This window comes from Trichoderma gamsii, assembly GCF_001481775.2.
Source record: "Trichoderma gamsii strain T6085 chromosome Unknown Scaffold_13.2, whole genome shotgun sequence".
In the NCBI taxonomy this organism is placed as follows: domain Eukaryota; kingdom Fungi; phylum Ascomycota; class Sordariomycetes; order Hypocreales; family Hypocreaceae; genus Trichoderma; species Trichoderma gamsii.
Window position 1 is genome coordinate 634,322 of NW_020171350.1, and position 14,514 is coordinate 648,835.

General features: G+C 47.3%; 3 protein-coding genes across 3 annotated transcripts; 1 reads left to right on the forward strand and 2 right to left on the reverse strand.

Moving 5' to 3' along the window:
- Nucleotides 1–150: 150 nt before the first annotated feature.
- On the reverse strand, nt 151–8,559 carry TGAM01_v204625 (lovastatin nonaketide synthase; the record flags this gene model as incomplete). Its single annotated transcript, XM_024549469.1, has 9 exons — nt 151–990; nt 1,052–3,198; nt 3,350–4,519; nt 4,579–5,168; nt 5,229–5,254; nt 5,311–6,461; nt 6,535–8,130; nt 8,190–8,334; nt 8,389–8,559. 9 exons carry the CDS (start codon nt 8,557–8,559, stop codon nt 151–153), a joined length of 7,836 nt encoding a protein of 2,611 aa, XP_024405809.1.
- Nucleotides 8,560–10,033: 1,474 nt separating this feature from the next.
- TGAM01_v204626 (acid trehalase) lies at nt 10,034–13,200 on the forward strand (the record flags this gene model as incomplete). Its single annotated transcript, XM_018804476.1, has 4 exons — nt 10,034–10,259; nt 10,330–11,699; nt 11,768–12,058; nt 12,118–13,200. The coding sequence occupies 4 exons, from the start codon at nt 10,034–10,036 to the stop codon at nt 13,198–13,200; spliced, it is 2,970 nt and encodes a 989-aa protein (XP_018662289.1).
- A 30-nt stretch (nt 13,201–13,230) lies between these two features.
- TGAM01_v204627 (hypothetical protein) lies at nt 13,231–14,214 on the reverse strand (the record flags this gene model as incomplete). The annotated part of the gene is made up of 3 exons (XM_018804475.1): nt 13,231–13,946; nt 14,006–14,093; nt 14,173–14,214. The coding sequence occupies 3 exons, from the start codon at nt 14,212–14,214 to the stop codon at nt 13,231–13,233; spliced, it is 846 nt and encodes a 281-aa protein (XP_018662288.1).
- Between the last annotated feature and the right edge of the window lie 300 nt (nt 14,215–14,514).

Here is a 14,514-nt window from a genome sequence, read left to right on the forward strand (position 1 = left end):
GACGCCAGATGGTCTATTTATGTGTAATTGGCTGGATATCATTGCGTTAACTAGGTATATATCTTGCTAGAGGGCTGACTAAGACGTTTGTATAATTGTTGCTGTCATTATGTATGACTATACTTGAGAAAAACATCCATAGACACTAAACTAGCTGCTGCTTGTAATCTGGACCAATTTGCTCAAGCCCACGGCCTTCTCACTGATAGTGTGAATGCTACCTGTCCCCATGATGTCCAACATAGGCATGTCTACTTTCAGGGTCTTGGCCAGCCAAGTCCTAAACTCTGTGGCGACTAAAGAATCGACTCCATTAGAGCTAATCGACTTACCGGGGTCAATGTCATCGGCCGCCATTGAGAGAAGCTTGGAAAGCTTCAGTCGGATCCCGTTGGATACAATGGTAGTGGCTTCTTCAGCCGTCGTCGCCGCAGCCAGCTGAATGGGTACCAAAAGAATAGGATCGTCTTCAGTGGAATCGCTATTGACGACTGTCTCGCTTTGAAGATGCTTAAAGAGAGGGAAGTTGAGGTAGCTAGGCACAGGCATGCGACGCTGCTTGTATAGCGCAGCATTCGTTAAGCCGGACACTGCTTGGCTCGCAGCGGAGTTTCTGGGATCAAGATGATACTCGAATATCAAATGGATCTCATCTTCGCGAAGAGACTCGAGAACTACTGTGATGTTTGTGATGGCTTTGAGGCGGCTCTTGTTCTCAGCCACGTAGCCGACGGAGAGAATGCTTCCCAAGTCGACACTTGTTCCCGGGAGACCCAGAGCGCGCCTGTGTGCCGCCAAAGCATCTTGATAAGTATTACCGGCGGCATAATTTGACTGACTGCGGTTGCCCACAATTCCAGTAGTAGAGGAGAGAAGAAGGAAGAAGTCCATGCTCGTGGGCAGGTATTTGTGAAGATTCCATGAACCCTGGACCTTTGGTTTCAATGCGGCATCAAAGTTTTCGTAAGTCATATTCTCGAACATTGCGTCCTATGCGATCGTCGTATTAGTAAAATTCTGACACGTTGCATGAAAACGAATTGTTTCTTACCTTTAGGACCATAGATCCTTGAACACATCCCTTGATGGGAGGAAGCTTGGCCTTGCATGCGTCAACAACGGCTGATAACGCAGATTCATCGCTAACATCGCAAGCGAAGACATGGACGTTGCAGCCAGTCGCCTCTAACTCTTTTACAAGCTCTTGCGCAGATTCACTTGCAGCGCCTGATCTTGAAATAAAGATTAGATGCTTTGCTCCGCGTGACACCATCCAACGTGCAATGCTTCTTCCCAAGCCTCCAAGCCCTCCCGCTAGGACGTAAGATGCATTGCCATCAAATCGCAGCGGGGATGGCTTCTCAGGCATGATGGGAACGATATCAGTTGGGTTAGGCTTGAAAACAGTCTTTCCCATGCTCTTCCCTGACTGCAGAGATCGGAAAGCTTCTTCAATCTGCGTGTAGTCCATGACCCTGGTGGGTTTGGCCACTCTTACTTTGCCATCGGCAAAGAGTCGCACTGTCTCGGTGATGAGCTGTCCGAGCTTCTTGGGCTTGTAGTTCATGATAGTTGTCAAATCGACACTAGCCATTACCGTTTGGCGCAACAATGGGCTAAGATCAATTCTGCCGTTTGATTGAGCGTCCTTTTTGCCAATCTCAATGAACCGTCCAAACGGCGCCAAGACATCCCAGGATGCACGCAAGGCATCACCAGAGAGTGAATTGAGAACCACATCAATGCCACGATTATCCGTCATGCGCATAACGCCTTTCACAAATGACAGATCACGGCTCGAAAAAATGTGGTCTTTCTTTACACCATACTCGTTGATGAGAAGATCTCGCTTTTCAGGAGTTGATACTGTCGCGAAAATTTCCGCTCCAACTAGATTTGCGAGCTGAATAGCGGCTTGTCCAACGCCACCAGCAGCAGCATGAATGAGGACTGTTTCTCCTTCAGACAATCGAGCAATGTCATAGAGCCCATGGATTGCCGTAGAGTACACACACGGGAGACTGGCAGCGTCTTCGAAGCTCACGGAATCTGGGAGTTTGACCACAGCATCCGCGACTTGTCTTCCGAATGTCTTGAGACAACCGCCGTCAACAAGTCCGTTCATGTATACAACTCTGTCGCCTACCTGAACGTTGGTGACTTTTGAGCCAATGCGGGACACGTAACCTGCTGCTTCATTTCCGAGACAAGCTGCGACGTGCTCGCCCATGGCAATTAATACATCTCGGAAATTGAGTCCGACAGCGTGGATTTCCACCTCCACCTCGTTTTCAGAAAGCGGCCGGGCCCATACTGGATCTGTGGCAAAATGCAGAGCGCTCAGTGATCCTGGTGAAGAAGTGTCTAGCATAATCGGTCGTCCAGCTTCCCCAAGCGGCGCTTGTTTGGGATCTGCCTCAGCGAAATTGGAATGAATATAGCTATTGACACTCTGAGCATCGATGAGGCGGTTTGTGAGCAGATGGTTGGCTTTCAAAAAGTATTCAGCATTCTTGCTCTCATCTTCAATACCGTCCACATATTGATGCTTGAAAACGGAAAGAATTGATTCGAGAAGCTGATCGTCTTCGGGTCGAGGTTCCGCTACCGCCAAAGTGACGAGATTCGGAGCGTCGAGGTCACGTTCCCATCTCACTGTTCTGATGAGGCCTGTAGTCATATACTGATGAGGGTCTTTCTCAAAGTCTCCTGCAACCCAAAGAACACCATCGCTCGTAGCAATGATATGATTGAGCTGATTGTACCGCTCCTCTGTAAGCTGAGAAAGAACAGGGCTTTCCAGGTCGAGCAGTGAAATGCATGTGTCGTAAATGAGCTCAACATTCGATAAATCTGCAAGGCTGGCAATTGAACAGTTCTTATAGCCAAAGTCCTTGATGATCCTAGACTGTAATGCGGATGCTAGATTCTGAGTCGCCGCTGAGGAGATGATGTGAATCTTCCTATTGGCGTCTTGCAATCCAATATCCTCGTTGTTTTCGGCAACCATGATGCTTTGTCCACGAATATCGGCAACTTCGCGATCTGTGAGTACGGTTGCTATTCCTGTGAAGCCTGCTCTTTTGAGAACAAAGTCCCATTCAGACTCAGATATGGACGGGCACCATTTGCGGTTTGGCTCTATGCTGAGCCACCAGCCCTTTAGTTGACCAAATGAAAGTGGAAGCCAAAGAAGGTCTAGTTGAAAATAAAATATTTAGTAAATGCACATACTTTGATAAATCGGAAAAGAATACAAGAGGCTCAAGTAGATTGCGAGGTACAAAGATCCTTTGTAAATGCATAATACGCCAGATACTTGAGCTTTATGATGTTAGGGTACACATACCTTGTCGAATACCTTCGTGCATCACTAATTTACCACCTGGCTTTAGTAGCAATCGTAGATTTGCTAACACTTTTTCGAGATCAGCAGTAGCATGGATGACATTTCCGGCAAAGATGTAATCGTATGTGCCTTGTTCAAATCCTTGCTCAATAGCATCGGACTCGATGTTGAACGTTCGGAATTCCATAAGGTTTCTCCATCTCTTGAACTTGTCTTTAGCCTTCTCAAAGAAAGCTGATGATACGTCGGTATAAGTGTATTTCGCAATAGCTGAGTCATTGAGCAGTCTTTCTTCGTTGGAAGCAGATGGTCCCAAAGCCTCCAATACTGGGGCAGAGAGTGAGCCGGTTCCAGCTCCAATCTCCATGATGTTGAGATTGACGTTATTATGATGGACAATCTCAAGATAGGCAGCCAAAAGGCTGGGTAGGTTTCCAGACTCAACCATGTTTCTGTACAGTTCGTCGAGAATATTGTCTTGACCAAACATCAGCTGTAGAGGATCGACTTCTTTCTTCATAACGGGCGCCAAGTTTCTTCCCATTCTGACCAAGAGTCTACCATCTGCGCTATCCATGATGCTGTCAAATAGCTTTTCTCTCAGTGGCTCATTGTCCATGTACTGTTTCCATTCGTTAAAGTCGAGATGGGGCAGTAAGTTGTTGTTCAAGTCGTCTCGAACTTTAACACACCAGTTGTAATAATTCTTGAAATGGCCTTCATAGTCGCCCACCGGATAGTCTTTCAAGTCATCCAAAGCTAGAGTTACGAACAGAGTTGATGCTAGTTGCAGCTTTCTGATAGTTCGTCTATACTCCTCGTTCTCTTGATCGGAAGCAAGCACTGCCTTGAGCTTGGGCTGTTTAACCAAGTTGAGATCTGGCATCCACTCTACAACGTGACACATCTTCTTTGCCTCGGCTGCGGATATTTCAGATCCTAGAGATTTTCCTGACCAACCTCGTACAGCAATTCTCTCTTCATTCGTCTTCTCGTCCCAAATGGTGATATCGCTGTGGAATTTTTGGAATCCAGTCAACTTTGAGACTCCGAATCCTCTGAACTTGTGGCCGGCAGTGCTTTCTATTTTGGCAGAAACACGGACTTCTTTGATGAAGGTAGGAACCATAGGAGACTCCAACGTGGTTTTGTCAGTGATATCGAGAACACCTACATAAGATATGATTAGTGACCCTTCAGCGAGAACGCGAGAAATTGTTTTGACTTACCGGCTATGAAGAGGTGCATCATGGAATCCATTGTAGATGGATGAATCATATGAGGATGAGCGAAATTTTTGGGCATAATTTTGGCGACGTCTGGAACAGTGATGAATGAGGATACTTCACCTTGACCCTTGTTGACAACAACGTCAGACAAGTTCTGAAACAGAGGTCCAAAGTGCAACCCAATGGTATCCAGATTGTCATAGTTAATGCTTGTTGGTGTGTTGCATCGTGCAATGCTGTCCTGAAGCATCTTCTTGGAGGCCTGGACTTCTGAAGCTTCTTCAAGCCCCTCATCGATTGGGCCAGGCAAGACTTCATATTGAGTTTGGATGTAACCCGTGCAATGCTCTACCCAGTCGTCTGCATTGCTGTTATAACTTGTTACGGTGAACTTTCTCCACGATTTCGATTTCTCGAGACTAGATTCGTCCATGGCGACCATTGAAAACTTGACTTCGACTCCCTCTTTATTGTCGGGAATGATAAGAGCGCTCTTTATTGAAATGTCTTTGAGATGAAAGCCAAGCAGCTTAAGATCTGGCGATGCGATTTGCTTAGAGGCTTCAATAGCCATAATGATGTATCCCACACTATTGACAGGTTAGCGTTTAGTTTGTGTTTCAAGCCAACCGAGAAATACAGGATCTTACCCAGGATAGACAATACTGCCTGTGACCTATGTTCTGTTAGTGCCTTTAACAACTCATGCGCTAACAATGGCTTTTAACCTACTACATGGTCTCTCAACCAAGGCTGCTCAGAGATTCGAATAAAGTTGCGCCAAGCCGGTTCTTCTGGATTCCAATCGGGAACTGGAGCTCCGAAAAGGTCGTGGCGTGGGTATTTGCGGAAGCGATAATTGCGACTCAGTCGGCTCTCATACCATGTATTTTGGCTGTGGTTAAAGGCGTATGGAGGCAAATTGACGAGCATTGATGGCGATTGCTCCTTTGAATGAGACGGGGATGCCTGGTTCACAAGGCTGAGATCAACCATGCTGCCACGTGCAAACAAGTTTCCGACAGACGTCAGAAGAGTGTCAACACCTGGATTGCTGCGATCTAAAACCGCGTGGTATCCAATGAGCTGATTGTCGTTAAAGTGGCTAGTGAGCGTTTCTTTGATGGCGCTACGAAGAGCTGAATGAGGACCAACTTCGACAATTTCCTGGATTGCGCTGTTGCTAGTATTGACTCGCATCGAGTTTTTGGAAGAGCTCTCCGAGGACATCTTGAGCAACGCATCCGTGAAACGGACGGGCGAAATCAGGTTGTCAACCCAATACTGAGATGTTAAATCGCCTTCAATACGATTACCTGTGACACTTGAATACATGTCTGCTGAAAGCTGGGTATCTGCAGGCTTTTCCATGTTGCCTAGCAGTTGCAAATATTCATCTGCCACATCTTTCATATGCGATGAATGATACGCAGTCTTGACTTTGAGTTTCCTCGCGAAAATCTCCTTTTCGTCAAGTATCCTTTTCAGCTCGTCAATCTTCACGGAATCTCCGGATATGGTGTGGTTCTTAGGGCTATTGTAACAAGCCACAGTTAATTCACCAGGCAGTTGAGAGTTGACCTTTTGAAGGTACTCATCCAGACTTTCAGCTGGCAAACCAACTGCCAGCATTGCTCCACTGCTTGAAACACGGCCAGAGACGTAACCTCGGTAGTAAGCCACTCTCCAAGCTGCCTGCCTGGAAATCTTTCCTGAACAGTACGCAGCTGCAATTTCACCGGAGGAGTGGCCGACTACGCGTGTAGGCCGCAAGTTCCAAGAAGACAGTAAGTCAACGAGAGCAACTTGAATTGCAGTGCAGGACGGGTGAGCCAATTGTGGCTTGTCGATTTGTGAATCGGCTTGATCTTTGAGAAGTTCCTCTGTGTTGCATGTTTAGCCAAGTAATCATAGTATTTTGAGCGAACGTTCTCAAGGGTTAGGTCAAAAGCTTACCATACAGAGACCAGGGACTGCCGAGCTCCTGCATATAACGAGAAGCGCTTTCTAGGCTTTCCTTGAAAGTGGAAAAGGCAAGGAGTTCACGTCCCATAGCGTACCACTGAGCGCCTTGGCCAGTAAAGACAAATCCAATGCTGGGAACTCCTCTTGTCCGAACTGGCTTCAGAAGAGATGAATCTGTGCCTAGCTTCTGGACTAGGTCCTCCAGACTATTTGAGAGGTAGTAGGATCGCCATTGGAAAGTAGTACGCTTTGCTGCCAAGGTATACGCCAAGTCACTCAAGTAGTTCTTCGCTTTGTTTGAAGGATCTGCCAGCAGATCTTTGAGGTAGTCAGCCAAGGCACTGGCATTTCTTTGGACACCTTGTTCATCAAAGGATGAGAAAGCAAAAACCAATGGAGGACGAGCTATTGAAGAGTCACCGTTGGTGTCAATATGCCCGTTTGTTTTAGCATGTCCGTTGGTCTTAATATGTCCATTGGTTTCAGCGTGACCATTGGTATGAGTATGACCATTCGTTGCAGTTTCGCTCACACCATTACCATTGGTATGGCCGTTGTGAGTGGAATCCGGATAAGGCAAAGTTTTGTGGAATCCTGACAGATTCTTTTCTTCCAAGAAATGAAGAGCATCAACCAGGACGATGTGGCCGTTCGTACCTGAAAAGCCAAAAGAATTGATCGAAAGCTGCCTCATGCCTGGCGCCGGCCATGGCGTAGGCTGCAGTGGCAGTCTGATTCTCCATTTGTCAATAGGAATCTTTGGGTTTGCCTTTTCGAAATTTGCATTTGGAGGGATCATTCCTGATTCCAAGATCATCACCGATTTGATGATGCCAGCCAGACCTGAAACACCCTCTGTATGTCCTATAGCCGATTTGACAGCTCCCACTATCAGCGGTGACTCTCTATCGGCAGTACCGAAGGTGTTTGCAATCGCTCTTGCTTCTATTGGATCTCCAGCGGCAGTTCCCGTAGCATGGGCTTCAACATAGGCAGTTTTTGCTATGTCCAGTCCTCCGCGTTTGTACACCTCGCGTATCATTTGTTCTTGCGCGGGTCCGCTAGGTAGTGTGATACCCGGTGTTCGCCCATCTTGATTCAAGCCGCTTGCCAAGCAAACTGCTCTGATGGTATCTCCATCTCGGAGAGCTGTAGAAAGGCGTTTTATGATGATTGTTCCAACACCTTCTCCTCTAGAGTATCCGCTAGCACGGTGATCGAAGCTATAAGACTTGCCATCGGCAGAGAGGAATCCGTGGTGGTCCATGGCAAACCAATCTGTGGGGTAGGTAAATACATTAACGCCGCAGATGACGGACATTTCAGACTCGTTGTTTCTTAAGCTTTGAGCTCCCAAATGGAAAGCGACCATGGTACTAGAGCATGCTGTATCGACAGTAAGACTTGGGCCTTTGAAGTCGAAAAACCAGCTGACTCGGCCGGAAATGATAGAATTACTGGTCCCCATGGGCTTATATTTTAGTTTAATCTCTGGATCGGTGTTCAACAGCTGAAGATAATCATGATTAAAACCACTACTGAATACCGAAGTATTCGATCCTACCGCTCGATCCAGTGGAATGCCAGCTAGGACTATGTGAGTGACCAAGTGCGAGATAAATGCTGTAAGGAGTAGTAATACGTACCATTCTCTAGAGCTTGGTAGACATTCTCCATCATCAGACGCTGTTGAGGATCCAGAGACATCACCTCGCCTTTGGGAATCGAAAAGAACTGATTATCAAACTCTGAAGGATCACCCTTCATGAAATGGCCGCCTTGTACGTGAAACTATTCATCAGGTGAGTATACATGTGAAACAAAACACTCAACAAGGACACTAACTGTTCCTCCGTGTTCAACATCCGGGTGGTAATGCCCGTCCATATCAAATCTGTTCTTTGGAAATGGCGTCATGGCAGATCGGCCAGTCATGAGCATCTTCCAAAAGTTCTCGTTGTTGTCCCCCTCCTGGGGGAACCGAGAGGCCATACCGATAATGGCGAGAGGCTCCATTGCGGCGACGTCAACTTTGACAATACGATGTTGAAAAGAAGGGGAAGATATGCAGCTCTTCTCGAGAGGTATTAAGAGTACACTGGGAAGACCTTTATAAAGTAATTCATCACAGGCACATCAATATGCTGACCGAGTAGCTTGCTTGATAACACATGTTAATACAAACGAGGCTATGTTAACGTTATGAGAGTCATTTGTGCTATAAGCAAAGATGGAATAGTGTACATGCAGAGCTCTATACCCGGCGGCAACAGGATAATACCTACACCATCGTGCTAATACGATTCTAGAGAATGCCGGGGTAGCCCTGTGTTGTGTGTATATTTCAGTAGTATTGACGCAGAGTCAAATTACAATTCTTTAATGATCGTCCCCGTGAACACCTGTTCCACATTTGGTAATTGGTCATTCGTATTATCCGTTTGTCTCAGTTTCTGTGTGGGTATCATTGTTCGGCCTCCTTCAAAGAGAGGCTAGCTGTATTCAACGTTGTCCTTATACTTGTACAAGCGTCAAAATCCCTGCCACTATCAACGTGACCTGTATGCTAACAGTAGCTGGGTTAATACGACCTAAGTCTGGAGATAATCTCTATGTTCCAGGAAGCACTATAGCTACCTATACCTTGCATAATGGCTTCAATCTATTCCTGTCGATGTCTTTCTAATAGCTACGTCAATTAGACAATGTAAAAGCTTCTATTTCCCACGCTGTCTCCAAAATAAGTTGTTCGCTGATTGATGGAATGATTAGCAGGGCCCCGCCATTTCGGCCCGTTCCCCATACATTTCAACAGCGGCGTAAGCTGATGTCAATAGTGCATCCGGAGCTCGTAGGTAGTGCAATTTTTATTCGTACTTCATTTCCTCCTTTCGACACCGCATAGTACCATCGTTAGGACATCTTGACAAGGGTAATAAATCTGAATCAACCATGGATTTGAGTACTCGGCAGGAATCCGTCGGCCCGTTAGTCAAGGATGAGGGAGCACTTTGCAGCCATAGCGCTTATTATTTGCAGCGCTGTCTGCAGCCAACTGCTCCAATAGGCAGCTTGTCGACGGCAATCGGGGCCTATTACGAGAGCTTTCCTAATTCTTCACAATGTCTTTATCTTTATTTTCAATTTCGATTGCGTGTTTGCTCATCCCTCAAATTATCTACCTAGTTGTGGGCCTGGAATACTAATACAAGAGGGGTAAAGGGTGTTACCCGACAGGAATAGGCGCTCCTACATGATCAACTAAATCTGCTGCAAATGTACGATAGCAGCACGAACTGTCCCCGTTGATTCCGTTTCTTTACGTACTAAATTGTATGTGCGTAAACATTTGGTTAAACTTCTTATTGCGAATCGCAGAGTGTTCAGGCCGATGACGGGGAGGGTCCTGCAGTTTCCCCGAGAGGAATAAAGGGCTTACATATGTACTCCGCATGTTCCCAAGATCAAGCTTAATCTCCATGCCGTAATCATGAAAAAGACGTTCGTTTTATTAGCAGTATTTGCTATTGGTGTCTGGGGGAGTCCTGGTTCCGCCCATTCTGACCCTTGGGTCCTCTCAACGAATCAGTTTATTGCAAATCGTTATCAAAACTCCCCTTACGTTGCCAATGGATACTTTGGCCAGCGACTGCCGGCTGAAGGCGTTGGATATTGGACATATCGAGATGATTCCACTGGCGGTTACGTGTTAAATTGTTTGTATAGCGCGAATTCCTTGCGTTTACGTCGTGTGGAATACTGCTAATTAGCGTTGTGATCTCATAGCATGGCCGCTGGATCAACCAAGAGCCACATTTGGAACTATTTCTGGATTTTGGGATGTTCAGCAAAATATCACGCACACCCTCGTCCCAGACAATCTGAAACGAGGAGGCGAATCAGTTATCAGCGGTATTCCGGATTGGACTGGTCTTACGGTTACAACACAGGACGGCCAGACTTATGAACCCGGAGTCGATCCTTCTACCGTTACGTCGTTTCATCAGTCATTTTCAGTCCAAAATGGAGTTGTACACACAAACATTACCTGGAATCCGGTAGGACAAAACACTACCTTCCAGCTGAACTACACTGTCCTTGCGCACCGAAGTCGGCTCAACCTGGGGATTGTTCGCTTAGATCTCTCGGTCAGCCAGGATACGAAGCTAAAGATAACCGACATTTTGGACGGGGCGGGCGCTGTACGGGCCGACTTTCACGATAAATTGTTCGACGAAGACGCGACAATTTGGACAAGCGTGAAGCCTTCAGGAATCGACTATTGCACAGCATATGTTGTCTCCACAGTCAAATTCGAAAGTCCAGATGCCAATCCTGTAAACGTGGAGAGCCTGCGGAGCGGATCTAGCACGAGGCACAATGGTGAGGGGTATCCCTGGGTCTCCACAAACTCGAGCACCGTGGCGAGCTCTTGGGACTGGGATCTGACGCGGGGGAAATCCTTGACCGTGTACAAGTTTGTAGGAATCGGCTCCACAGCAGCCTTTCCCAGAGACACGCTGGCACGGACGAAGAACGTGGCGATCTCGGCAAGATCTGTTGCTTGGCATGATCTGATATCTGAGCACACAGAGAAATGGGACGCGGTCTGGAACGACGGGGACATCGTCATCAGAGGCAACACAGACTTGCAAGTCCGCACGCGAGCATCGCTATTCCACATTCTCGCCGGCCTTTTGCCCGAAGAGTCTGGATTCGCCAACTCAATTTCCGTCGGCGGTCTCTCTAGCGATTCTTACGCTGGATTAGTATTCTGGGATGCAGATACGTGGGTGTACCCTTCGATACTCTCGCTTTACCCACAGTATGCCGCGAGCATCAACAACTACCGTGCATTGCTCCTGGACCAAGCTGTTGAAAATGCCCAGTACTACAACTTTTCTGGGGCGCTGTATCCGTGGACCAGTGGCCGATTTGGTAACTGTACGGGCACCGGGGCGTGCTGGGGCTACCAATACCACATCAACTCTGATATTGCATTGGCTCATTGGCAGTACTTTCAGCAAACCAATGACCTGAGCTGGCTTGCGAAACAAGGATGGCCGGTGATCAAAAAGATTGCTGATATGTTTGCTGCGTATGTATTTCACAACACTTCCACTGGACAATACGAAACCATTCAAATGGGAGAGCCGGTATGTGGTCATTTCGATGGGCAGTTCCTTATCACCAGATACATTTACTGACGAAACAAATGCTGCAGGATGAGTTTGCATATAATATTAACAATGGCGCATACACTGGGGTAGCCATCAAGCAGCTGCTTGGCGACTGGGCCCCATCAGCTGCCGGCCGCCTGAATTTACCAGTCCCTCAAAATTGGTCACGTATTGCGGAGAACATGTACATTCCGTATGAGGAAAAAGAAGAAATCATCATCGAGTTTTCTGGGATGGATGGCACGTGGCGTGTCAAACAAGCCAGCGTGGGCTTGATCAACTACCCGCTCCAGTTTCAGCTGAGTGATACACAAGCACGAAATGACGTTGCATATGTGAGTGCCCCTGGACGTAGCTTTACGTTATCCCGAAACCAACTAACCTGCGATATCAGTACTCTTCAGTTAACACAGCAGATGGACCAGCAATGACATGGTCCATATATGCAATTTCTGAAGCTCAGCTGCAGCAGAAGGGATGTGCCTCATATACCTTCATGCAACGCTCTTCGGAGTCATACATCCGCCAACCCTTTTACCAATTCAGCGAGACAATGCTGGATTCAGAGCCTGAAGGAGTTGATAACCCCGCGTTCATCTTTGGACTCAACCCAGCGTTCCCCTTTCTAACTGGGGCTGGCGGCTATTTACAATACTTCACTCATGGCCTGACTGGGATGCGCCCAAACGCAGAGGCATTCTATCTTGACCCAACTCTACCGCCTCAAATTCCAGGCGGAGTTCAGATCAAGGGCATGAAGTGGCAGAATGCATCGTTCGATGTCACGATCGAGACGGAAACCACTACAATCACTCGACGTAGCACATCCTCAAGTGCAGAAAAGCATGTAGACCTGCGCATACTCGGTGGAAATCCAGGTGTAAAAGAATATCGCCTAGCTGTAGGAGAGTCCGTTGTCGTCCCAACAAGACGGCCTGATATCAGCCATGCAAAAGAAGATCTGGCCTTGTGTCAGCCGGTTGCCTCTGATTCCGACTGGGCCGCTGGAAATTATCCGTATGCGGTAGTCGACGGCGCGAATTCGACCGTGTGGCAGCCATCTAGCCCCCAAAAGGCCTCGGTTACGGTCGAGCTGCAAGGCAATAAGCCACGCGATGTTTCAAGAGTTATACTCAACTGGGGTGGTGTGCCACCTTCTAGTTTTAGCTTACATGGGAGCGAAGCGGCGGAGGAGAATTTCCAAGAGCTGCACCCCACGCAGAAGGTGGAGATATCAGCAACATACGATCCCCAGGAAGCACAAGCCATTCGGATACGGGAAGGAAATATTACCGTTGTGGAGCTTCACAAATCAGCACTGATTCGGTTCGTGAGGCTATCAATTGAGGGGTCTTACGTCGCAGACGGCCTTGGAGCGACGGTGGCTGAGATGCAAGTTGTTGGTACTGAAGACCCAAACAGCTACTGTGGGAAAAATATGGGAAATGAGTTTTCGTTTCCTATTGATAGGCTGTAACGCCGATTCTTCGCCTGTCTAGGTATGTAGCTATGCTGATTCCACCAACTCGACAATCATCTGAGCAATCTTTCGGATTTCCTCTTGCCCTCTCGGGAAGTCATGTCCAAATGGATGATGGTATTCTCGTACCAAGTCTGGGTTGCACAGATTCAGCAGGTTGAGTCCTAGATTAGCATCATCCTCGTTCGGACTCCTCACATGAAGTGTCGGGATGTCAACAAGCGGACCATCCATCGCGCCCTCGTATCTTGTTAAGCCAAGTTTTCCGTCAGTTAGAAAATATCTTCCATCGCTAAGCTTGCCCGTCTCAATAGACTTCATTTCTTCCTTGCGGGATTCGATAGCCTTTTCGGCTTCTTCTCTGCTATCCCCTTTGCGTACCCGCATGTTTGAGGGGCGAAAAAAAGTTGCTGCCAGTTCCTTATCTATCGCCGCAGTGTCTACCGCTCCAGCCATCACCTTCTCTTCACTCAGCGTGAAAGCTTTGATAGGAGTGCCGCCGTTGACAAAGATGGCAAATCGAAACAGAGGCTCACTTGGATCGCTTTGGTTGTGTCGAATGATTGCTTGAGCTGCAAACGCCGCTCCTCCAGAGTAACCCAACACTCCATCGAATCCTCCTTCTTCTTCGATGAGCTCTAGTAGATGGTCCTCTGCATTCTTTACAGATGACGGACTCAGAGGATTGTAGTATCCGTACTGAGGCAAGCTTGAGAATTGGGTTGTAAACACAGACCAATTTCCTATATGGGCATACGATAAGAACACTGGGTGTGGCTCTGATTGGACTATGGTGACACACCTTCTGTATGCAGCTCTGTTCCCTGAACGAAGTCGAACGAATAATCATCCAAAATGCATCTCAGAGAGGCAGTCTGGGCTTGAAAGATCTATAATAAATTCCATGACGCGAATCAGTTTAATGTGCCGGATGACAGGCTGTGTGAGATGTAATGGGCGAAGAGTAACCTCGTTATTGGAACCACGTCCATGTAAACATAGGATCTTCATTTTGGAAAAAATCGTGGTCTTCGGTGACGGACGGTATCAACGGAGGCTAATTGCTATTGCAAAGCGTTCCACATAAAGCGAAGCTAGAGTCCAAGGTGGTGGGTTGGTTTGGAGATTCTCACTGACAAGCATTCCCCATTTTGTAGCCCTGCTCATGTATAGGATCTACATAAATCACTCAACCGTGCAAAGAAAAATGGTCTTGCCGGATATGGCTGCCCCCAACATAGTGTATGGTTCTGGGGTATGTGTGTATAATCGTCTTACGCTGCAAGCTGCAAGTTGCGATTGAATAGCTAC